The sequence below is a fragment of the Sinocyclocheilus rhinocerous genome, unplaced genomic scaffold (assembly GCF_001515625.1).
Source record: "Sinocyclocheilus rhinocerous isolate Xijiao unplaced genomic scaffold, SAMN03320098_v1.1 scaffold2026, whole genome shotgun sequence".
NCBI lineage: Eukaryota > Metazoa > Chordata > Actinopteri > Cypriniformes > Cyprinidae > Sinocyclocheilus > Sinocyclocheilus rhinocerous.
Window position 1 is genome coordinate 600,106 of NW_015624871.1, and position 26,051 is coordinate 626,156.

The 26,051-nt window shown below is 36.5% G+C and overlaps 4 protein-coding genes across 6 annotated transcripts in view; 3 read left to right on the forward strand and 1 right to left on the reverse strand.

Annotated features, from left to right (window-relative positions):
- The window catches only part of LOC107746792 (mitochondrial sodium/hydrogen exchanger 9B2-like), a 12,890-nt gene extending 6,205 nt beyond the window's left edge, over positions 1-6,685 (forward strand). For 2 of the 3 annotated variants that reach the window (XM_016561086.1, XM_016561095.1), the window contains 6 exons: positions 2,279-2,385; positions 2,503-2,652; positions 2,937-3,045; positions 3,150-3,286; positions 3,439-3,622; positions 5,048-6,684. In XM_016561086.1, coding sequence (XP_016416572.1) covers positions 2,279-2,385; positions 2,503-2,652; positions 2,937-3,045; positions 3,150-3,286; positions 3,439-3,622; positions 5,048-5,109 — 749 coding nt within the window. In that variant the 3' untranslated portion in view covers positions 5,110-6,684. Of the gene's footprint in view, positions 1-2,278; positions 2,386-2,502; positions 2,653-2,936; positions 3,046-3,149; positions 3,287-3,438; positions 3,623-5,047 lie in introns of all 3 variants that reach the window. The other variant, XM_016561102.1, reaches the window with a different exon arrangement.
- A 1,362-nt stretch (positions 6,686-8,047) lies between these two features.
- Positions 8,048-11,423, forward strand: LOC107746870 (mitochondrial sodium/hydrogen exchanger 9B2-like). The gene is made up of 7 exons (XM_016561203.1): positions 8,048-8,074; positions 8,155-8,304; positions 8,422-8,571; positions 8,856-8,964; positions 9,069-9,205; positions 9,358-9,541; positions 10,967-11,423. Exons 1-7 carry the CDS (start codon positions 8,048-8,050, stop codon positions 11,026-11,028), a joined length of 819 nt encoding a protein of 272 aa, XP_016416689.1. The 3' UTR covers positions 11,029-11,423.
- A 2,748-nt stretch (positions 11,424-14,171) lies between these two features.
- Positions 14,172-16,379, reverse strand: LOC107746991 (CDGSH iron-sulfur domain-containing protein 2-like). Its single transcript, XM_016561365.1, has 3 exons — positions 16,176-16,379; positions 15,374-15,588; positions 14,172-14,610 (listed from the first exon to the last, which is right to left on the reverse strand). The coding sequence occupies exons 1-3, from the start codon at positions 16,276-16,278 to the stop codon at positions 14,521-14,523; spliced, it is 408 nt and encodes a 135-aa protein (XP_016416851.1). The 5' UTR covers positions 16,279-16,379; the 3' UTR covers positions 14,172-14,520.
- A 1,559-nt stretch (positions 16,380-17,938) lies between these two features.
- Positions 17,939-26,051, forward strand: part of LOC107746879 (succinyl-CoA ligase subunit alpha, mitochondrial-like) — a 17,666-nt gene continuing 9,553 nt past the window's right edge. The window contains exons 1-6 of the mRNA XM_016561209.1: positions 17,939-18,043; positions 19,460-19,560; positions 22,942-23,058; positions 23,623-23,835; positions 25,517-25,664; positions 25,757-25,908. Coding sequence (XP_016416695.1) covers positions 18,010-18,043; positions 19,460-19,560; positions 22,942-23,058; positions 23,623-23,835; positions 25,517-25,664; positions 25,757-25,908 — 765 coding nt within the window. The 5' untranslated portion in view covers positions 17,939-18,009. The remainder of the gene's footprint in view (positions 18,044-19,459; positions 19,561-22,941; positions 23,059-23,622; positions 23,836-25,516; positions 25,665-25,756; positions 25,909-26,051) is intronic.

Genomic DNA, 26,051 nt, shown 5'->3' on the forward strand with positions numbered 1-26,051 from the left:
GAATACATTCCCTTTTGATCATTTAAAAATTTAATTGGCAACGGGATAAAAGAATGTTTAAACCTATTGCACCTGCACAATGGGACCCTAAACCTCCTCCCTGAATTCATCAGCCTATATTCAGGGTAAAGCACATGTGTATTGTCAGACAAGATACTTCTAGCTTGTCTGCTTATGGCCTGCTCAAACAGCTCCTGTGGATTAAGGGGAGCGGGAGTACCCATAGTTTTACCCGCTGTCCTAACTAAGCTGGAGATCTGTGCTTTAGATGTAACTGTTAAATTACCAAACCAGCTAGTCATGCCATACCTAAAGATCGATTCAATCACTGCTCTGTAGAAAATCAACATAATATGTTTACAAACGCCAAATAGTCTAAGTCTATGCGAAAAATGAAGGCGCTGGTGGATTCTGGTACAGACACTTGTCACCTGTGTGCGCCAGCCCAAATCGCTATCAATGTGAACTCCAAGATATTTAAATGAGCTCACTTGCTCGATCTCATGGCCATAAATGGCCACAGGGTCATTTATGTTAATCTGCAGTTTATGTGCATCACACCAGGCCACAAGGTTTTCTACCGCTGCATGATGGGTGTTCAAATTAGAGTTTTTTGTTAGCAGACTGAGTAGAATGGTGTCATCAGAAAATTTCACTATGTATTGATTTGGCTCCACACTGACACAGTCATTTGTATAGAATGTAAACAAAAATGGTGAAGATACTCGCCCCTGAGGGACGCCAGTACTACATACTGCTATGTCAGATAAAGCAGAATTAAACCTCACCTGCTGTGGCCTGTCATACAGAAAAGAATGTAACCACTTGATTAAAAAAGGATTTACCTTTGCCTGGGCTAGCTTACAGAGGAGAATGTGTGGCTGTATTACGTTAAAAGCTGAACTGAAGTCAATAAAAAGTCATCTGGCATATGCAGTCGGACATTCAAGATGCTTCAAAATGAGATGCATTATTGTTGCAATGGCGTCACTTGTGCTTCGATTTTTTTGTATAAGCAAACTGATATTTATCAAGCAATGGCTCCACATCTGTACGTAACTTTTCTAACATAAGCCTCTTAAATGTTTTAATCATTATCCTCGCGAGGGCACCCCTTTTTGGGTACCGGGATGATAACAGATTTTTTCCACAGTACCGGCACAGTATAAGTATCTATAGAGAACTGAAATAATTTATGCCAGGCAGATGACAACTCCTCAGCAAAAGTCTTTAACACAAACGTGGACATATTATCTGGGCCCGTGGCTTTGTTAGTGTGTATAGTTGTAAAGATCTTAGTAACAGCATGTGATTCAATTAAAATTCTGTCCGAGTTCATATCACAAATTACATTCTCTAAAACTGCCATACATACCTTAACATTGTCATTATCTGTATGAAAGCGCAAATAAAAATTATTCAGTTCATTGGGCCTAGCAGTTTCGCAGACAGTGGCTTCCTTTATATGTCCATATTGGTCATCTGTCTGATTGAATTCCACAGTTTCTTTGTATTAGATGTATACAAGTCCTGTTCTGCCCGCTTGGAAATTGAGGTCCTTTTGAGCATCACGGACACCTGATAAAAAACCAGGCAGTGTTTTAGTCAGGCTACAATGATTAAAATCACAGAGTATCAGAATAGGTGCATCAGGTTTACTCTGGAGAAGGTGGTGAACACAGTCCATAATCTGCTTAGCTGCTCTATTGGCATTCCCGCTTGGTGGAATATATACAAGACACACAAAGATGTTAGTGAATTCCCTAGGCAGGTAATGTGGTCGCAGGGTAACGCACAGCAGTTCGAGATCAGGATTACATATTTTCTCTCTAATTGCAATATTACGACACCAACTGTCTCTTATATAGATACACACACCCCCTCCCTTAGTTTGACCTGAATTTGCATCTCTGTCCAATCGTACGTGGGAGAAACCCTCAATTTGTATAAGATTGTCAGGCACATCATTCCCAAACCACGTTTCAGTAAAAGCCATTAGACCAGACCCACGGAATTCATAACAGGCTCCCACCTGCTGGCGTAGGTCATCCATTTTTTTAAAGAGCGAGAGTTGCAGAGAATCATAGGTGGCAGCGGCAGTCTGTTTGCTCTCCGAACCCGCTGCCTGATGCCACCCCTCCGCACTCTCTTCCTGGCTTTCCCACAACGGCAGAGGCCTGGGCCTTCGGGACTCCGAAGTAGCTCCCGGACTTTTATGGACTTCCTTGGTGTTAGTGGTCCCATTTTATATTAGTGGTCTTTCTTTCGCCCTCTGCAGGCACCGTGTGGTTAAATGTGCTGAGGGGACCACTGGAGGTATTGGGTGGCGCGGTCACTGGTGTGGCCCTAGGGTACTTTCTACGTTACTTCCCCAGCAGAGACCAGGTACGTGAGCTACAACTTTATGATTGAGAAGTACATGCTGAGATTCAAAAATTGATGTTGTCAGGTTAAAAGTGTTCATGGTTGTTGGTGATTTGTGTCTTTTATCTTACCACGCAGGGAAATCTCGTGCTGAAGCGTTCCTTCCTGTTGTTGGGGCTGGCCGTGTTTGCTTTGTTTGGCTGTAACGTGGCTGGGATTCCTGGCGCAGGAGGACTCTGTTCGCTGGTGCTGACGTTTGTGGCTGGAATAGGCTGGGGGAATGCTAAGGTCTGAATCACTCCTTCCAAACACACTAGGGGGATGTGCGAGACTAGTCGACTAAATGTTTACAAATGTAAAACATATATATTTTTACGAAGACTACATGTTAGACTTGCATTGTTAAATCAATGTATAATTTTGAAAAGAGTATATCTGGAGCGTAAAACAAAATGTATTTGTTTTAACTCAGACCTTACATGCATTCTTGTTCTCTGTGTCAGTACTAATAGATCTTTCTCCCTATTTTCTTAGATCACATGTCTTAGTTTCAGTGTCTATGTGTGTTTCAGGCTCCAGTGGAAGCAGTGGTGGAGAGGTTTTGGCATGTGTTCCAGCCTCTTCTCTTTGGTCTCATCGGCGCTGAGGTTATCATTACATCTTTGGAGGTCACGACTGTGTGTGAGTGTCATACTCCCAGTTTGACAATTCTCTGTTGTCATGTTTCAGTAAAATAGCTGATTGAGCCGATGAAGTTGATCAACTCAAATGTAATGTGTCCTCAGTTCTGGGTATAGCAGCCCTGTTCATCGCACTCACGGTACGCCTGCTTATCACTTTTGTTGTGGTACTGCGAGCCGGCTTTAACCTGAAAGAGAAAGTCTTCATCACTCTAGCCTGGATGCCTAAAGCAACAGTACAGGTATACTTGTCGAGTCTAACAAATAGACCCTCTTTTTTACTGTGCCTTTATCTTTTACTCAGTCCTTCTAGGTATTTTAGACAAGTGTGAGCTAAATGACACAAAATGAAATGCATATGAGATCCCTATGAATGCTGTGTGATTGGTGTCAGGCTGCTATAGGCTCTACAGCTCTGGACATGGCGCGCTCCAAGAATGACCTTGAGCTGCAGAAGTATGGCATGGACGTCCTCACTGTGGCTGTGCTGTCCATTCTCATCACCGCTCCTGTTGGAGCGCTCCTCATCAGCCTGCTCGGTCCTCGACTCCTGCAGAAACCAAAGAACACTGAGTGGGGTGAGATATGTATAACCTAGTGAGCTGGCCACCTAGGCAACATTTTTAGGAATCATTGGCAGGATTCTGAAGTCACAGTTGGCACAAAAATTTTGCTTGGATAAAAAAAAAAAATAATAATTGGTCAGGAAACATAATTATGTTTTGAAAAATGTTTTTATCATTTGATTGATTTTAAACAATTAATTAAATAAAGATTAGAACATATTGGCCAAACCAAGAACTAGTGGTTCTAGTAAATATTTTTATCCAAGATTTTGTAGCTGAGAGACATGGTGGAATCAGTGCCTAATTGCTTTCATAAGATGGTCAGAATATAATATATTAAGAACACAAATTGTCATTAAATAATTATTTAATTCCATGTCATCTTTCTGCTAGACGATCCTTGGTAGTCCCTATGTTGTAAACAGGTTTGTTTACAACATAATTAAATATATATTATTAATTAAATGTATGTATATATATTTAATAATTAAATATATATTATTGTAATATTAAACATAATTTGTAATATTTAAATATTGTATTTACAAATAAAATATATTAGAACACTGGATTCAGTTTTGCCATTGCAGGAATAAATTACATTTTTACTAAATATGTTAAAATATGCAAATATACTAAAAAAAAAAGAAAGAAAGAAAACTGGTATTTTAAATTGTAATTATTTTACAATATTACTGTTTTTACTGTATTTTTTTATCAAATAAATGCAGACTGGGTATTAAGCATGAGATGACTTTCAAAAACATGGAAAAATCTTAAAAAATTGTATATACACATACATGTATGTACAGTATGTATATGTCCGCAATGAATCTCTTTCTTGCAGCATTAGTCGTTAGCTTAGCAACATGAACATTAGTCGCTCTTACATGAGAAGTGCTATTTGTGTGGTATGCGTGAAACAGCATTAAGGGTCCGATCTAAACTGCATAGCTGTGCAAATAATACTAAAGTAGATTTCTGCAGTTGTCTTGCCACCAAAAATATATAGCAGCTAATCTATTTTGATAAACATGCGACATGAGATGCACATGGAAATGCATCACCACAGCTTGGTGAATTTGCATGCTGGCAGGTCACCCTTTGTCCTGTTTCACGCTGTGTTTGCTTTATTGTTTGTACAATGCTGGCTATTGCACTTTGCTAATGTGTTAAAAAAAACACAAAATGCTTCAGTTTCTATGAGACCAGATTTAGTTTACTTCAAATTCATAAACCTGCTTAGTGTGAAAATATGATATGAACCCTTCTTATAACTAGCCTACTGTACATATTTTTTATATACTCTGTTCATAAATAGTATAAATAGATGTAATAAGTAACTGAAATCTCTCTAACAGTTGCTTGGTACTAACATTTTTCATTGTGTTAAATTAATGTGTATGTTTGTGTTACTTGTCATTTTCTGAATTGTAGCGGTCAGCCAAGGTGCTTTATCTGCATTGGGGACCCCGGTGACTTACGAGAGTGCCCTGTGATGTTTCTGGAATGCTTCTGGGAAGTGACAACCCGACATCCAAGGCTGCTGATTATCCTTTTTGTCTTCAAAGTGGATTCTCAAACTCATTGCTGCGACCCTCTGAAGTCAGACTGCAAAAGTGACAGGCAATGTTTTTTTAAATGAAGGAACCCAACTCTCATTTTTTACCTTCCAAGGTGGATGAAAACACTATTATTTTTTTCTAACTGGCTTACGTTTGTGTTGATAGTATTTCTTACATTAGATATATTACAGATGAGTCTGCAGTGACTGCATGTCAGCGTTACTGAAAGTCGTGTAGTGGTCAGTGCCGGCATGACTGTGTTCGTAATGGAATATACCCTTCTATATTATACCCTTCTATATGAAGCCCTTCTATATTTTTATATTTATATGCACAGCTTGTCTTATAATATAATATAATATAATATGTCAAAGTCCTCAAAACCTTTAGAGAAACCACATATGAATTTTATATGATTATATGATTCCCTATATAATGTGTAAATACATTCTTAAAGTATATGGATATTAGGCTTACACTGGCATGAACTAAAAAGACAACTATATCATTAATTGCAAATAATTGAAAATGACATTGACAACATAATGTCTGATGTTGATGCATCAAAAAAATTGTTTCAAAATCCTTCACAAGTGACTATCGTGAGCTGTGACATAAAATGCATTAAAAAGTCATAATTGGTCATTAATTTAATGTTAAATTAATTTAGTTTTAATAGCCCCGAAACAAAGAAATGGACAGTGGAAAATGTTCAGTATAATACATGCCTATTTATTTTGCTATTGTCAATGGATGGCGATGGTTATTTTAAATTGATTTTTTTTTTATTAAAAAAATAATATTTAACATTCTGATCAAATAATGAGGCTAGAAAAAGAGGTTTCTTTGAATTCATACGTTGGGTATGTTACAGGATAAAGAGTATTTCATTCAAGAGTTACATTTTGGCAAATGTAGTAGTTTATCGGAGTATTCCAGGCATATTATATACTGCAGTAATAGTAGGAGTAGTATGGTAATAACTATTCCGAACACAGTCATGGATCTGCATTCTGAGATTGAGCAGTGTTTTTGCAGGTATCTTGTCAGCCCTGTTACACATACAATCAAATACTGCTGTAAAAATTCTGTGCTCACGTCGGAGCTCAGTTACATTTAGTGTTTAAAGTGGAAGTACTTTTTAGAACCTAAAGAAGGATTTTTTATTAGTAGTAGTAGAATGACAAATCGTACATTTGCCTGAGCATTGCACAGTTCGTCATGTTACTTTCTATGAACCATATTTAAGTGTTTTTATCCATATGATTGTTTTCATGAAATGTATATTTGAATGTTATATAGAGTCATGAGAAAGGGCATTGGCAATATAACTTATCTTGTGAATACTGTTAGTGGTTTATGTTTACTGCTTGAAATTTACAAGGTTTTGTGTTGTGGTTTTGTTACAGTAATTGTAATGATTCATGCAGTCACTGTTAATTTAAGCAATTAAATTACTACTTTTAAGACCTTATTTTTATATCGTCATCTTTATATAATAACTTCATTTCTATGGTGCATGTGTAGTTTATTTGTAGATGTATTGCTGCAGAAAATGAATGACATTTGCCTTTTTAGTAAATGACAGGCAAAACCCCCCGTTCATATCTGAAAGCATATCTTGTTATATCATCTAAAGCAAATCAGATGTAAATAAGCAGCAGTTACTTTCTAAGAAGACATTTCAAGCATTGGTGTGGTAGTTACACCATTGTTTGTTTTAGGAAAAGTACACAAAAGAAACAGAAACTTAGAAAAAACAAGCAGACTGTTGGGATGGCATCACATATCCGTCAATCACACTTTTTTAATAAAACAACAAATAAGCACAACAAAAACAGCATTTTTTTGGGCACCCCTTTTTGGGTACCGGGATGATAACAGATTTTTTCCACAGTACCGGCACAGTATGAGTATCTATAGAGAACTGAAATAATTTATGCCAGGCAGATGACAACTCCTCAGCAAAAGTCTTTAACACAAACGTGGACATATTATCTGGGCCCGTGGCTTTGTTAGTGTGTATAGTTGTAAAGATCTTAGTAACAGCATGTGATTCAATTAAAATTCTGTCCGAGTTCATATCACAAATTACATTCTCTAAAACTGCCATACATACCTTAACATTGTCATTATCTGTATGAAAGCGCAAATAAAAATTATTCAGTTCATTGGGCCTAGCAGTTTCGCAGACAGTGGCTTCCTTTATATGTCCATATTGGTCATCTGTCTGATTGAATTCCACAGTTTCTTTGTATTAGATGTATACAAGTCCTGTTCTGCCCGCTTGGAAATTGAGGTCCTTTTGAGCATCACGGACACCTGATAAAAAACCAGGCAGTGTTTTAGTCAGGCTACAATGATTAAAATCACAGAGTATCAGCATAGGTGCATCAGGTTTACTCTGGAGAAGGTGGTGAACACAGTCCATAATCTGCTTAGCTGCTCTATTGGCATTCCCGCTTGGTGGAATATATACAAGACACACAAAGATGTTAGTGAATTCCCTAGGCAGGTAATGTGGTCGCAGGGTAACGCACAGCAGTTCGAGATCAGGATTACATATTTTCTCTCTAATTGCAATATTACGACACCAACTGTCTCTTATATAGATACACACACCCCCTCCCTTAGTTTGACCTGAATTTGCATCTCTGTCCAATCGTACGTGGGAGAAACCCTCAATTTGTATAAGATTGTCAGGCACATCATTCCCAAACCACGTTTCAGTAAAAGCCATTAGACCAGACCCACGGAATTCATAACAGGCTCCCACCTGCTGGCGTAGGTCATCCATTTTTTTAAAGAGCGAGAGTTGCAGAGAATCATAGGTGGCAGCGGCAGTCTGTTTGCTCTCCGAACCCGCTGCCTGATGCCACCCCTCCGCACTCTCTTCCTGGCTTTCCCACAACGGCAGAGGCCTGGGCCTTCGGGACTCCGAAGTAGCTCCCGGACTTTTATGGACTTCCTTGGTGTTAGTGGTCCCATTTTATATTAGTGGTCTTTCTTTCGCCCTCTGCAGGCACCGTGTGGTTAAATGTGCTGAGGGGACCACTGGAGGTATTGGGTGGCGCGGTCACTGGTGTGGCCCTAGGGTACTTTCTACGTTACTTCCCCAGCAGAGACCAGGTACGTGAGCTACAACTTTATGATTGAGAAGTACATGCTGAGATTCAAAAATTGATGTTGTCAGGTTAAAAGTGTTCATGGTTGTTGGTGATTTGTGTCTTTTATCTTACCACGCAGGGAAATCTCGTGCTGAAGCGTTCCTTCCTGTTGTTGGGGCTGGCCGTGTTTGCTTTGTTTGGCTGTAACGTGGCTGGGATTCCTGGCGCAGGAGGACTCTGTTCGCTGGTGCTGACGTTTGTGGCTGGAATAGGCTGGGGGAATGCTAAGGTCTGAATCACTCCTTCCAAACACACTAGGGGGATGTGCGAGACTAGTCGACTAAATGTTTACAAATGTAAAACATATATATTTTTACGAAGACTACATGTTAGACTTGCATTGTTAAATCAATGTATAATTTTGAAAAGAGTATATCTGGAGCGTAAAACAAAATGTATTTGTTTTAACTCAGACCTTACATGCATTCTTGTTCTCTGTGTCAGTACTAATAGATCTTTCTCCCTATTTTCTTAGATCACATGTCTTAGTTTCAGTGTCTATGTGTGTTTCAGGCTCCAGTGGAAGCAGTGGTGGAGAGGTTTTGGCATGTGTTCCAGCCTCTTCTCTTTGGTCTCATCGGCGCTGAGGTTATCATTACATCTTTGGAGGTCACGACTGTGTGTGAGTGTCATACTCCCAGTTTGACAATTCTCTGTTGTCATGTTTCAGTAAAATAGCTGATTGAGCCGATGAAGTTGATCAACTCAAATGTAATGTGTCCTCAGTTCTGGGTATAGCAGCCCTGTTCATCGCACTCACGGTACGCCTGCTTATCACTTTTGTTGTGGTACTGCGAGCCGGCTTTAACCTGAAAGAGAAAGTCTTCATCACTCTAGCCTGGATGCCTAAAGCAACAGTACAGGTATACTTGTCGAGTCTAACAAATAGACCCTCTTTTTTACTGTGCCTTTATCTTTTACTCAGTCCTTCTAGGTATTTTAGACAAGTGTGAGCTAAATGACACAAAATGAAATGCATATGAGATCCCTATGAATGCTGTGTGATTGGTGTCAGGCTGCTATAGGCTCTACAGCTCTGGACATGGCGCGCTCCAAGAATGACCTTGAGCTGCAGAAGTATGGCATGGACGTCCTCACTGTGGCTGTGCTGTCCATTCTCATCACCGCTCCTGTTGGAGCGCTCCTCATCAGCCTGCTCGGTCCTCGACTCCTGCAGAAACCAAAGAACACTGAGTGGGGTGAGATATGTATAACCTAGTGAGCTGGCCACCTAGGCAACATTTTTAGGAATCATTGGCAGGATTCTGAAGTCACAGTTGGCACAAAAATTTTGCTTGGATAAAAAAAAAAAATAATAATTGGTCAGGAAACATAATTATGTTTTGAAAAATGTTTTTATCATTTGATTGATTTTAAACAATTAATTAAATAAAGATTAGAACATATTGGCCAAACCAAGAACTAGTGGTTCTAGTAAATATTTTTATCCAAGATTTTGTAGCTGAGAGACATGGTGGAATCAGTGCCTAATTGCTTTCATAAGATGGTCAGAATATAATATATTAAGAACACAAATTGTCATTAAATAATTATTTAATTCCATGTCATCTTTCTGCTAGACGATCCTTGGTAGTCCCTATGTTGTAAACAGGTTTGTTTACAACATAATTAAATATATATTATTAATTAAATGTATGTATATATATTTAATAATTAAATATATATTATTGTAATATTAAACATAATTTGTAATATTTAAATATTGTATTTACAAATAAAATATATTAGAACACTGGATTCAGTTTTGCCATTGCAGGAATAAATTACATTTTTACTAAATATGTTAAAATATGCAAATATACTAAAAAAAAAAGAAAGAAAGAAAACTGGTATTTTAAATTGTAATTATTTTACAATATTACTGTTTTTACTGTATTTTTTTATCAAATAAATGCAGACTGGGTATTAAGCATGAGATGACTTTCAAAAACATGGAAAAATCTTAAAAAATTGTATATACACATACATGTATGTACAGTATGTATATGTCCGCAATGAATCTCTTTCTTGCAGCATTAGTCGTTAGCTTAGCAACATGAACATTAGTCGCTCTTACATGAGAAGTGCTATTTGTGTGGTATGCGTGAAACAGCATTAAGGGTCCGATCTAAACTGCATAGCTGTGCAAATAATACTAAAGTAGATTTCTGCAGTTGTCTTGCCACCAAAAATATATAGCAGCTAATCTATTTTGATAAACATGCGACATGAGATGCACATGGAAATGCATCACCACAGCTTGGTGAATTTGCATGCTGGCAGGTCACCCTTTGTCCTGTTTCACGCTGTGTTTGCTTTATTGTTTGTACAATGCTGGCTATTGCACTTTGCTAATGTGTTAAAAAAAACACAAAATGCTTCAGTTTCTATGAGACCAGATTTAGTTTACTTCAAATTCATAAACCTGCTTAGTGTGAAAATATGATATGAACCCTTCTTATAACTAGCCTACTGTACATATTTTTTATATACTCTGTTCATAAATAGTATAAATAGATGTAATAAGTAACTGAAATCTCTCTAACAGTTGCTTGGTACTAACATTTTTCATTGTGTTAAATTAATGTGTATGTTTGTGTTACTTGTCATTTTCTGAATTGTAGCGGTCAGCCAAGGTGCTTTATCTGCATTGGGGACCCCGGTGACTTACGAGAGTGCCCTGTGATGTTTCTGGAATGCTTCTGGGAAGTGACAACCCGACATCCAAGGCTGCTGATTATCCTTTTTGTCTTCAAAGTGGATTCTCAAACTCATTGCTGCGACCCTCTGAAGTCAGACTGCAAAAGTGACAGGCAATGTTTTTTTAAATGAAGGAACCCAACTCTCATTTTTTACCTTCCAAGGTGGATGAAAACACTATTATTTTTTTCTAACTGGCTTACGTTTGTGTTGATAGTATTTCTTACATTAGATATATTACAGATGAGTCTGCAGTGACTGCATGTCAGCGTTACTGAAAGTCGTGTAGTGGTCAGTGCCGGCATGACTGTGTTCGTAATGGAATATACCCTTCTATATTATACCCTTCTATATGAAGCCCTTCTATATTTTTATATTTATATGCACAGCTTGTCTTATAATATAATATAATATAATATAATATGTCAAAGTCCTCAAAACCTTTAGAGAAACCACATATGAATTTTATATGATTATATGATTCCCTATATAATGTGTAAATACATTCTTAAAGTATATGGATATTAGGCTTACACTGGCATGAACTAAAAAGACAACTATATCATTAATTGCAAATAATTGAAAATGACATTGACAACATAATGTCTGATGTTGATGCATCAAAAAAATTGTTTCAAAAGCCTTCACAAGTGACTATCGTGAGCTGTGACATAAAATGCATTAAAAAGTCATAATTGGTCATTAATTTAATGTTAAATTAATTTAGTTTTAATAGCCCCGAAACAAAGAAATGGACAGTGGAAAATGTTCAGTATAATACATGCCTATTTATTTTGCTATTGTCAATGGATGGCGATGGTTATTTTAAATTGATTTTTTTTTTATTAAAAAAATAATATTTAACATTCTGATCAAATAATGAGGCTAGAAAAAGAGGTTTCTTTGAATTCATACGTTGGGTATGTTACAGGATAAAGAGTATTTCATTCAAGAGTTACATTTTGGCAAATGTAGTAGTTTATCGGAGTATTCCAGGCATATTATATACTGCAGTAATAGTAGGAGTAGTATGGTAATAACTATTCCGAACACAGTCATGGATCTGCATTCTGAGATTGAGCAGTGTTTTTGCAGGTATCTTGTCAGCCCTGTTACACATACAATCAAATACTGCTGTAAAAATTCTGTGCTCACGTCGGAGCTCAGTTACATTTAGTGTTTAAAGTGGAAGTACTTTTTAGAACCTAAAGAAGGATTTTTTATTAGTAGTAGTAGAATGACAAATCGTACATTTGCCTGAGCATTGCACAGTTCGTCATGTTACTTTCTATGAACCATATTTAAGTGTTTTTATCCATATGATTGTTTTCATGAAATGTATATTTGAATGTTATATAGAGTCATGAGAAAGGGCATTGGCAATATAACTTATCTTGTGAATACTGTTAGTGGTTTATGTTTACTGCTTGAAATTTACAAGGTTTTGTGTTGTGGTTTTGTTACAGTAATTGTAATGATTCATGCAGTCACTGTTAATTTAAGCAATTAAATTACTACTTTTAAGACCTTATTTTTATATCGTCATCTTTATATAATAACTTCATTTCTATGGTGCATGTGTAGTTTATTTGTAGATGTATTGCTGCAGAAAATGAATGACATTTGCCTTTTTAGTAAATGACAGGCAAAACCCCCCGTTCATATCTGAAAGCATATCTTGTTATATCATCTAAAGCAAATCAGATGTAAATAAGCAGCAGTTACTTTCTAAGAAGACATTTCAAGCATTGGTGTGGTAGTTACACCATTGTTTGTTTTAGGAAAAGTACACAAAAGAAACAGAAACTTAGAAAAAACAAGCAGACTGTTGGGATGGCATCACATATCCGTCAATCACACTTTTTGAATAAAACAACAAATAAGCACAACAAAAACAGCATTTTTTTAGAGTTTAAAAAAAATCAGGGATGTAAAATAAGTTGGTTACCTTTTATTTTACAAAAGTCATTAGGCACATTCCAGTTACCATACAAATGTAATTTTTATGAAAACACTTATGAACACGAGCCATCAAATATGAAACATGGCACTCAACAAAAAAAAGAACCAAGGGATTGTCAACCTATTTTGAATAGGAATGACTGCACAGGTATTATGAATTGTAATTGTTGCAGCATGTTGGTTCAGGTGGAAGTAAAAAGAGGCCACGTTTCTTTCTTATATTATGATAAATATTGTAATATATGAATAATGTATAACAATAGCTCTGACCAAAGCTTTTGTTACAATCTAATGCAATGTGAAATGTCTATGTATGCAAACACCAGTCAAATTTAGTATCCTGCACTTGGAAACCTTAAAATAATTTAGCAAACATTGTAGAACTCTTGTCGGTTTGGGAAAAATTCTGCAGAAAATGACAAATAAGTAAAAACAACAAAAACTAATCCCAATAATGTACTTCACATTGAAAAGTTAAAAGTATTTGATTTTTTTATGTTGTCTCATAAAATGTCAAACGCATGTTTTATCACATGACAATACAACAGTAAAAGTAAAAGGCAACTTAATGTTAAAACTGAATCTAGATACAGATTAAGAATAGAAAAGACACTCTCATGGCCACAAAGACTGATCAGTGAGGATAATCACCATTTTTGCCTATGGCCAAGTTATATTGCACACAAAAATCTACTACATTTGCCAAGTATAAAAAGTAAACACACCAGAGCAATGTAACAAAAAGTAATTAATCGGTAACACTTTACAATAAGGTTCATTAGTTAACATTATTTAACTACTTTAGTTAGCATGAACTAAGAATGAAGAATACTTCTACAGCATTTATTAATCGTAGTTAATGTTAATTCCAACATTTACTAATGCATTATTAAAATCAAAAGTTGTGCTTGTTAACATTAGTTAATAAACTGAGAATTAACATGAACTAACAGTGAACAGCTGTATTTTCATTAAATCTACTACATTTGCCAAGTATAAAAAGTAATTAATCGGTAACACTTTACAATAAGGTTCATTAGTTAACATTATTTAACTACTTTAGTTAGCATGAACTAAGAATGAAGAATACTTCTACAGCATTTATTAATCGTAGTTAATGTTAATTCCAACATTTACTAATGCATTATTAAAATCAAAAGTTGTGCTTGTTAACATTAGTTAATAAACTGAGAATTAACATGAACTAACAGTGAACAGCTGTATTTTCATTAAGCAACATTGTTTATTAATCTTCGTCAATGTAATAAATGTATTGTGCATTGTTTGTTTATGTTAGTTAATACATGAACTAATGGAACCTTATTGTAAAGTGTCACCAATTAATCTCACAGATCAACCACGATATCTTGAGCATTAAAGTCAAAATTTACAGCTCTATGCGTCTCTACACCACAATAAAAAGTTGGAAATAGTTTTGGGTAAGTACAACAAACTAAATTACAGTAGGTTTTTCAGTGGAGAAAATATGTATTTAATATGGGCCAAAGCAGGAGGGCTACAGAGTCTTCTTCTTAAGAATAAGTGGACCAACGTTGTCTCCCGTCAGCTCGTTATGCTTTATGTGTGATTTATCGCAAACAGGAAACTGCAAGATAAGAAAGAACAAATTAAGTGCTGATAGAGAGAGTGGTTCTTAGGCACCCTGAGGCTTTTGACAAAATTACACTTACAAAGAGGAAGGAGAAAATCACACTTTTTTTTTTCATTTTACACATGCACATTAATAGTTTCACTAAAGTTTTTTTTTTTAAGGGGACATATACATTTGTATTTATTTTATAATACGTTTTCCCTCTGATCCGATTATAATGTTAATCAATGTATTTTTTTTTGTGCCAATAAGTCACAATTTAGTTTTTCCATGTCCATTTTCCCTACTGTTTGATTGCTTGTATCACCTTCCAGCTCTAATCTGCTAAATGTGACTAATGCATTAAGATATTAAAAACATTAACATCATGATTTTCTATAAAGCTGCTCAAAACAATGTGTATTGTGAAAAGCGCTATACATAATTTGACTTGACTTTGGATTTAGTTTTTCCATGTCCATTTTCCCTACTGTTTGATTGCTTGTATCACCGTCCAGCTCTAATCTGCTAAATGTGACTAATGCATTAAGATATTAAAAACATTAACATCATGATTTTCTATAAAGCTGCTCAAAACAATGTGTATTGTGAAAAGCGCTATACATAATTTGACTTGACTTTGGTGCTGTTTTAGTATATGTTCACAGTACGTTGATCTACTTTACAGTTTCTCATGATATTACCCATTTAAATTCAATTAAACTGTTTTTCTACAAAAAATATTCTCTCTCTTTTTGTCAGGCATCGAACCTCCTACCGTTTTAGATCGCCAGCATCGGCAGTAGCAAACATTTGGAGTCCTCAGGTCCTCTACGTCGATCTCATTCACCACTTTAGGGTTTTCTTTTTGGATCTTCAGATTTATTAGACTGTCTCTTTGCTTTTTCTTTTTGGGCAGGAAGGGCCGGATGGTCAGATAACCCAACAGAGCCAAAATCCCCAATAAGGGCAGGAGCCGCAACCACTCTGAAACTGAGACACAATCAAGAGTCATCAGAGTTTAGGTTGTACACTTAATTATCACAATGACTCCTCACAATCCACTTAGTGAGGGATCTTCGACTTACTGTGGAAAAATAAGTGTGATAAGTTTCAGATAAAGTAATATCTAATGATTAACACACATACTTGCACACATGTGCATTAGTGATAACGAACCTGTCATGAACTATTGCGTTACACAATGTCCGTTGCTTGACCCTGATGATGGGTTAATTTAGGTGTCTGTACAGTTACTTTAACACATTTACAGATGCAAATAGTTGTGCATTTATTGTACCATCTTTTATAATACTATAATAAAGCAAAGCATGCTGTCAGATGCTCTGCTTATTTTGTTCTTCACATTTCTAAAACAGACTCACTGGTGTGGATATTTTGTATACGAAAGTAGAACCACTTGTGCAATGAGGCACTGCATCTTGAGTATCTTCTCAATAACTGTTTTTTTTCCAAGCAATTAATTAGTTATGACTTGTTTGAGCGTCTTTCTATGCAGGCATGCGCGATTAACTGAACTTTCCACCTACGCTTGACATTTAGTATGATAAAACACATACCTGTGAGTCTCGCAAAGCCGCCGATTGTGTCTGGAAGGGGTAGATTCTTAAGGTAGGCTGGAAGTTGCGTTTTGATAATCTTGGAGATACTTTCTAACACCATCTTGAATGACTTTCTGCGCTTCTAATTGAGACACAGCAGGATATTTCCTGGGACATTCTACGTCACTTGCGTAGTCGTTTCCGTTTGCTCGTTGAAGTGGGGCTACTCAAGGCTGGAAGAATATACGTAGCTGTGACCGTGAATAAGCGTAAGTTCACGGCGGGCAGTGAAAGCGTCAACCAATCAGCATCTGCAGAGTTGTTTGCGCCCGATTGGCTGCTTTCACCGCGCCACTTGCTTTTAGTTTTAATGGCTCTTTACTTTCAGTTGTACAGAAAAAGAGTGGACAATAACAAATTAATATTTCATAAGTAATAAAGTTAGAGATATCCTGTTAAAAGTATTTGAACGATTTAATTTATATATTGAAATTCGTGAAAATTGTATGGTGTTGCAAAAGAAACTTTTTCGTGTGCATTCAAGATTTTTATTTATTTATTTATTTTACTTTTTGGACCGATGTCTTTAACTTTTCAATAATATTTGGGTTATTATTACATAACAAATTGCATAATGTAATTAGATTTTTGTACATGATAATATTGATTGCAATATTATTTGATCATGCTTCTGTTTATTTTACTTGGAAAGTATCATATTCATGTGAGAAAATGAACCAAAGCTAAGCCATATTTTATTACGTTTATAAACGAGATTAAACAATATGGATCTGCTTTGAAATTAAATTAAAAAAAATTGCTTTCTTTTCTTTTTCCAGTTTTTCTCGCAAAATTTAAAAGAAAAAAAAATTCTGCTGTCAAAAATAAAATCAAAATATGTAATACAAATGGATACAGTGGATGCAGTGTCACTTTCTGTGGTGTACTTGCTGCAAAGAATAGTAGTAACATTATATTATATTATATTATATTATATTATATTATATATTCAAGGCAGTCATGCAAGAACAACATTCTCCAGCATTCTTTGCGCTTTTGAGCAAATAATGCCCGTTTTCATAGATTAATTTAAAACACAGAGATAAATTTATTTCTAAAGTCACATGTAATGCTATGGTGTGTTTTTAGATGTTATTTACGCCCTATGAAGGCGTTTATATATCTGCAGGCATCTAGCAGGACTACTATGTGCGCTGACGTTTAGGTCCATGTCTGTCCGGTGTCATTGGTGAATGACCGAAGATGTCTCATAGCAGGTTGTTTGCCCGGTTGCTCTGTAAGTAAAACAGACATGAGTGTTGTTACATTTGAAACACATCGCTGTCTTTGTTTTGACATTACTGCATCCGCTATTCTACACGTTGAAGTCGTTTATAAAAAAATAATAATAAAATCTAAATATGGATACAAATGGATACAGTGTACAGTGTCACTTTCTGTGGTGTAATAATGGTGCAAAGAGTAATATTATTAATAATAATAATAATAATAATAATAATAATAATAATTTACTGTTGATTATATATAATCCGATTAATTATTATGTTATATTACATTACATTAACATTACATTATTATTCAAGGCAGTCATGAAAGAACAACATTCTCCAGCATTCCTTGCGCTTTTGAGAAAATAATGTCCGTTTTCATGGATTAATTTAAAACGCCGAGCTAAATTTATTTCTAAAGTCACATTTAATTATATGGTGTGTTGTACGTGTTATTTACGCCCTATAAAGGCGTTTCTTTCTCTTCAGGCATCTAGCAGGACTACTATGTGCGCTGACGTTTAGGTCCATGTCTGTCCGGTGTCATTGGTGAATGACCGAAGATGTCTCATAGCAGGTTGTTTGCCCGGTTGCTCTGTAAGTAAAACTGACACGAGTGTTGTTACATTTGAAACACATCGCTGTCTTCATTTTGACATTGCTCCATCAGCTACTGTACACGAGAGAGTCATTTATCTCTTTATTATTTTCAGTAAACACACAGTTAGCTAATGCTAATGCTTGATAACAGCACCAAGTGTAACATATTTAACGTTAACAGTGCACTTCTGAAACGTGACCTTTACTGGTAAATATGCTTCACTTCAAACTCATCGCGAGGTTAACTTATTATAAATCATTTAAAAGATCAGTGTTAATGAACTTGAAAAGTTGCAGACTGACAGCAGTATCATTTGATGTAAGTGCTTATTCATTTTTGGAAATGACAGTCTATGTCTTTGCTACAGTTATGATCAATATTTTATTCATCCTCAACTAGGATGACAGTGTTCTTTATCATTTTGCTGAACGCATGTTGACAGGTTGATGCATGAGGACTAATGTGACAAGCTGTGTGTGTGTGTGTGTGTGTGTTTTCTTAAAAGCAATATAATAGAAAATCAAAATGGTCAAAAAGTTTGCTGTAATCTGTGAGTATTGCCATATTTGAATATTTTGGTTCTCTGTTAACTCTTCCAGTCTTGCCCAATTCAAGTGTCTGTCAATAAGGGAATTTTCACTCACAGAAAGTAGTGTTGATTAACTTCTCTCTCAGTGCGATATATTGCATACTATACCTTTTCAGAACCAACAGTATACTAAACAGAAATTACAGTGTATGTATTGTTGCATTTATTTCACATCTGTAGGAATTCACTCAAAATAGATTTGCTATTGAGTAGATAAGCAACTTGTTGTCTATGAGTGGTTTAAAGTGAACTTTAACCAAGAGAAATGTGGACGGACCATCTAATCCAGTTGTGGTCAATAGGCTGTTTCTTTGAAGTCATATTCTCTGCTTTCTCTTCTATTACATAATTCAGGAGCTAAGTCTTCGCTGATCACTTATAAACATATTGGAATTTGTAGTTCAGGCTGGTGCTTTGCAGCTGGTGTTGTGTGTTTGACCCCTGTCTTTTTTTGAGGTCATACCCTTTGGACATCAGACCATGTAGGGAACATATAGAGTAATGTGAATGAAGCTTAGACCAAGTATACTAATGTAGCTGCCAAGCTCACTTCAAAAGCTGCAGATTTGTTTTGAGTTTCCTGACTTAATTTTGTTGTAACCCTACAGGTCAAACATTTGCATTTAGTGTGACAGATTAATAAATAAACTGCAGGCAGTAGGACCCAAATATTACGAAGACGGATATAAAATCCAAACAGCAACATTTGGTCATGCAGGCTTCACTAAGAATTAAAAAAATCATCTTAAATAGTTAATAAACTTTTAGATGTATTTTCTGATTCTTGGTTCTTATTCCACTGTTGTTGTGTTTGTATTCGCAGTGCAGCAGGCTGGGGTGAGACACTGTTATACTGGCAGCAGGAAGAACCTTTACATCAACAAGAACACTAAGGTCATCTGTCAGGGCTTCACAGGAAAACAGGTGTGTAGCCACAGTCTGCGTTCCCCACGGCACCCTGCATTTGCCCAAATGAAAAGGTCTGGATTCACCTCTTTTTCATTTGGTTACTAATTGGAACACAATTAGTACACAATCTCGTTGGTTGTGGCCTGCCTGAGTGAGAGTAAACTGGCTGAGCAAAACAGTAAATCTCACTGTATTTAAACTTGATAAGCTGCTCACCATAACGGACCATAATGGTTTAAAAGTAGTGATGCACTGAAATTTCGGCAACCAAAAATATAATAATATAATCAGCCGGAAATGAATTTTCTGTTTCGGTCAACAGTTTTGGAGGGCAAAAATAGTTGACCGAAACGGTGGCATTTAATAAGTTTCTCTTAATTAGCTAGCTTCTCCGATGGTGAGTTTTGACTGTGTCAGTGTCTGTTTCTTGCACATAACATAGTTAAATGACACATGACAGGTAAACGTGTCAGCTGTGTGGATGGTAGTGCTGGATTAGCAATATTGCTTTCTCGTTTTTAATTTTGATGAACCAAGGTTGTCTATAATGTTTTTTGTTTATGCATGGTCAAGACTTCGCTAAACATGCTGCGCACGTGACGTGACATCCAATAATCACAATAAGCTTTGTGCTTTATTTCTTCTTACTATGAAACAAAGTCTCAGCTTTCAAATTCTGTCATTTTGATAACAAAATTCAGACATTCAAAATGTCATGTTGATGCGCTTTTCTTTTCTTTTCTTTTTTTCTTTTCTTTTTTTTTTTTTTTTTTAATTACTTGGTCCAAATAATATTCCTTTTCTTTTCTTTTCTTTTTTTCTTTTCTTTTTTTTTTTTTTTAAATCTGAGGGACTCCAAATAATATTCTGTGGTAATTTACATCATGCCACAGATGCTGTTGACAAAGCCAAAATTTTATTTAACCCAAAATATTTAAAAGTGGATAAATCCAGTTTTGCAAACAGTGAGCCACAGAATGCAGATGAATATGATGTAAAGCCTGCATGCTTCTGAAACCACACACACAAAAAAAATAATATATATAATTTTAAAGATCGTAGGGTACAGTGGGGTATAGCTGTTTAGCTATAGCTATACCAATCAGGGTACAGTGATTTGTAATAATTAATAATATGGGCCATATCATTTTAAAAGTAATTAATTAATTACTTAATTTTCATATAAAATATGATATGACCTATAAAATATGATATGACTACTTTAAAGCATACTGTTATACATGATCTATCTTGGCTATCAATCTATTCTTGGTTTATTTTTTTAGATGAGGATTTTCTAAATTGTTCTTGACATCTGCCCATAGGCCCTTTATGCTAAAATTGCTGGCTCAAGTATCCAATACCCTTCCTTTTCTTAACCCTGTGATTTATGTCCTATCTCTCATTGTATTTCTCTCGCTCTCCTTCACCCTCTTTAAAACGACTCTTTTCTGTAATAAAGGGTTATTAGATTAAGTTTTAATGAACACTCATTATAATTAGAAAGGGATGAGGAATGTCTAGTGTGTCATTGCGGCATATTAACTTTGCTGTTCGGCTACATAAGCGAACCATACCTCAAATTAATCGCCACACTGTTAACGGAGGCAGCGTGCAGGAAAAATGGCAAAGTTAGCACAGCACTTCAGTGTTAATGAAAGCATGAGAACAAATGATGGTAGAAAAGTTGGCAAGAGGACGGTCTGAAGGGAAATAGATCGGAAGCGTGCCAGATTTCTCATTCGTTCTAATTATATTTGTAACATTACAGTGCAGATATTGACGTGGTACGGGCGACCCTTGACTTTGGATTTTGCGATGTTTCAAAATAATTTGTAATAATTAACATGGATGTAGTGGGGAATGAAGGTTAAAGTTCATGATGTACAATTTCCACTGACTGTTCAAATCCCTAATCATAGGAAAATAGTACATTTCATTTTCATTGATTTTAAAGTGCGTCACATAATGAAGTTGCGTTTGTAAGTCTATGTTCTGGGCTGCATGCAGGTAAATTATTTATGTCATGTTCTGCATTAGTCTCTTCAAATGTCAATTGATTTATCTATGTACTTAAAAAAAATCTTTAGCCATGCAAAGCATGTAATTGTGCCTATAATATGCTATGCATCACTTTTAGGCTGGTTTTCCTGTTCTTTGTATTATTGAAAACTATGATTTACCTTTGTGTAGTGGTTTGGGCTCTGTATTCCAACCAGTGTCATATGTCAGTTTCACATGCAATTTAGAATTTTTATAGATACAAAGGTAATTGGATCTACTCTCTAAGTGACAATCCTCTTTATGTGCATTTTCTTTAGTAAACTATTGTGTTGTGTCTCATTTGATCCAGATCTCATGTCTTTACTCACACCACTGGTCTTTTCTTTTTCTTTTCTTTTCTTTTATGGCCCATTTAGTTTGCGATTTTATTTTTATACGTTTTTTTTCTTAATTTATTTTTTCAAAGCCATTTTCCACCCACTCTCTGACATTTAAAATAAAACTGTCTCTCTTTTTTTTGCTGCTGTGCCTTTTGAGAAGTGCCACCTTTGCACTCTGGTTTGCTCATACTTTGGCAGCAGGTTTGCTTTTGGGTTCAGTACAGATTTTAACATCCTTTATAACAACATCTTTCTGCATTACATCAGTTGTGGCAGGTTCCAGGCCCGGTTCTTCGGGGGTGCTAGAGGGGGTGCTAAGCACCCTCAAATGAAATCAAAAGCACCCTCAGTTAAAGCTGTATTAATGGCAAACTATCCAGTGCGTTATGGTTTGCGCTTTGGACATCGATTTCTGTTTCAACGTGTTTTTGCAGCGTTGAGCAATGTAGCCAATTACAGACATATCTATTCTGTTGATTTCTTGAATCAGAGGCGTTTAAGTTAGAATCCACTCACCGCTCAAATCTCCGGAGTTCTTGCAGGATTTGATTCTGGAGCCGGGCCTGGCAGGTTCACAAACCAATAAAAAATGTGCTGCATTAATGGTTAAGATCAAATTGAACTTTCTAAAAATAGACTTCAGCCATTCCTTCTAACGCTGAGAATTGTAGAACAGCAGATGCTTCTCACAACCAGCAGTGGTTCAAGGTTTAGTGAACTTTCACACACTATACTCTAATATATCTTAAGTTCCACTGGTGTTTAGGAATTATAATATCTACTTATTTAGAATGAACAGTGTGTAGATCACCATCAACAAATTATCCTTTTGAACTGTCGAGGAAGTTTTGTGTTTTCATAGTACGTCAATGTCTTTCACTCAAAAGTAAGATTTGGTTCTTTGTTATATGTCCCCTTTAATGTTAATAGAAGCTGTCTGTGCTGAACGTTAAGTCAAATTCTTCTCTGTCCTTGGTTGAAAGATCTCTGTTTCCTCTCTCTCTGTCTCTAGGGCACCTTTCACAGTCAGCAGTCTTTGGACTATGGCTCTCAGTTAGTAGGAGGAGTGTCTCCAGGCAAGGGGGGCAAAACACACCTGGGTCTGCCAGTCTTCAACTCTGTGAAGGAGGTAATGGCCTGTGTGACTGCTGACAGTCTCCTGCGAGCCACAGTTACTCTCCGGAGTTCTTGCAGCGCGTGCTCCAATTTCAATTTCTGTATATTTCTGCTTAAGGGCACAGGTAAATATGACATTTATTATTGCACATTTTTCTGAAATTAATCGCGTTTAATCCCACCTAACATTAAAGTTTTTAATTTCACATTCAATCTTCAAATTAATGTACAAACAACATAAACACAGTATATTTTTAAATATTTGTTTAATGGGCCTATCCAGTCTTCAACTCTGTGAAGGAGGTAATGGCCTGTGTGACTGCTGACAGTCTCCTGCGAGCCACAGTTACTCTTTGGACAGCTGCTCTGATTCTCTGAGGGTATTGGGGGACTTTTAAGGGGACTTATTTAGAGCAAGTGACACCAACAGTAACAGAAGTGTTAAAGGCCAGATGCCGGCTGTGTTGTCTTTATCAGTTTAAACACTTTCACATAAAGCCCAACTGAAATACCCCAAATTGGACTTTGACCTAATTTGTATTTTGGTTCTGTGCATGATTCTTTAATTGTTTTTTAGGCTAAGGATGGCACAGGGGCTGATGCCACCGTGATCTACGTGCCGCCTCCTTTTGCGGCAGCCGCCATCATTGAAGCGATTGACGCAGAGATACCACTGGCCGTCTGTATCACAGAGGGAATCCCTCAGCAGGACATGGTGCGGGTCAAACACCAGCTGCTCCGCCAGAGCAAGACCCGCCTCGTCGGCCCCAACTGTCCCGGTGTCATCAACGTAAGTGTTGCACTTAAGCTGTTTTTTTAATTCATTTATTTATTTTCTTTTTAATTTGTACCGACACAGCTTTGTTTTTGGAAACTCAACTGGATGATGTTTTGAAGAGAAGGCATATGGTTGAAGTTAGCAAAATTGTGGTTATAATTCTAACACAAAGAATCCACTCTTTGCCTATTGTCTCTCTCTCTCAAAATTAAAACTGTTTCAAATCAATCCAGTATAAAGTCAACATGAAACACATTTAGTATGCATTTTACTTCTGTTATGTGTCAAAAGTGAAATCGCATATTCAACAGGAAACCTGGAATTCCTTGGATTGTGAAAAGTGGTAGCTATACACCACTTATACTATACCATTAAAACAAGTTTGAAGTCAGTAAGAAATTTTTTGTTGTTGAAATAACTGAATAATTTAACTCAACAAAGACACATTAAAGGTGGGGTATGTATTTTTTCAAAAACGCTTTAGAAAACTGAGTCGGGCCGAGTACCAAAACAAACTTGTAGCCAATCAGCAGTAAGGGGCGTGTCTACTCATGATGCGGACGAGAGAGTGCTCAGTCAGTGCACAGGACGGACATTAGCGAGCCAAGCGACAGAAAGATAGAGATGGCGGATAAAAAACAAAAGAGGAAAACGTCTGAGTTCCGCAGCGTTTGTTCCGAAAGAAGGCTTACGATAAGGCAAGAAGTAGGACCCTTGTAAATATTGGATCAGCTTTCCAGTGCTGGAGAGAACTCAAGGAGTGGAAGGCCTATGATCGGACACCGAGGTTGCTTTGGTTCTTCTCGATAGTTGAGTAACACCGTGTCTATACCGGACGCGACAGTTGTCGTGTACAGCTAAAGTCTGTCAACACTGGACGCGATAAAGCGACCATTGAAAATCATTTGAAATTTGTGTCAACGTCATAAATAGAACGCAGCAGCAGTTTTCTGTCGGGGATTTGTCGTGCCGCACCGCATCCAGTGTAGACCATAGATATGTATAGTATATATATATCTATGGTGTAGACAGCATCACTGATTGTAATGAGTTCTATAGTATTTTGCCGCGCCGAGCCACTCGCATCCGGTGTAGACACGGTGTAACATTGGTTTTGCTTTGTTTCACAGAACTAATCGTTGCCTGGGTTGCGTACGTATGTGTGGGGCGGAGCTATCAAAATAGGGGCGAGACCCTTTTGGGGTGATTTTGACAGTGCAGAGCATAACATGCTGATTGAATAGAACTTTTTAAGAGATCCTTGAAAAGCCTAGCGTACCTCATGTCTTCTCATTCGTAAAAGAAGCATCAAAGCCAGAGCTAGAGGGTCTGGATTTGAGATGGACACTTTTTAATACATTGGATTTGTTAGAGTTTCTTACCATGTCAGGGATGATGAGATGTCTCTGCTTGAACATGAACTCAGATGTAGACCGTAGCACAGTGTTCAGACTGCTAAAAAGAGAGTGGTGCAGATCATCACTCATCTGTCAGGGAATTTTAAACTGCAGGGCTGTGCCGTTTCAAGTCATATCACTAGACAGGTTAATTACATTATAAACCTATTAATTAATCAAACTAATGTAATGTAAGAACAATTGCCAATTAAGTACTCAAGTGTATTTAAATTTAAATTGTTGGCCATCTTTTTAATGTAATAGTTAATTGCACTAAATTAATGTTCAATTAACAGTCCAAATTAAATTATAATATTGCAATTTATCTTTATATTGCTCTATTCTTTTCCCTTTTTTCAGGCATTGTATCTAGATCGGGCACTCTTACGTATGAAGCCGTACATCAGACGACACAAGTGGGTCTGGGCCAGTCACTGTGTGTTGGTATGGGAAACTAGCAATCAATTATCCATTATTATAAGTCTACAGAGTGTTTAGTACAGAAAGATCTTTGAACAATGTGTATTTTCTTTCAGGTATTGGTGGAGACCCTTTTAATGGCACTAACTTCATTGACTGCCTGGAGGTGTTCCTGCAGGACCCAAAAACTGAGGGCATCATTTTGATTGGAGAGATTGGAGGAGATGCAGAAGAGAATGCGGCAGAGTACCTGAAACAGCACAACTCTGTAAGCTGCTTCTCATATGTTCACATCTAAAAAGAAAATGCTTTTAAATGTAAAAGTTGAATGTGACTAATAATATTAGCTCAACCTTTTAACTACCTCACCTACCTAAGACAAGGCAAACTGATTTGTCTTTGTGCTTTCTT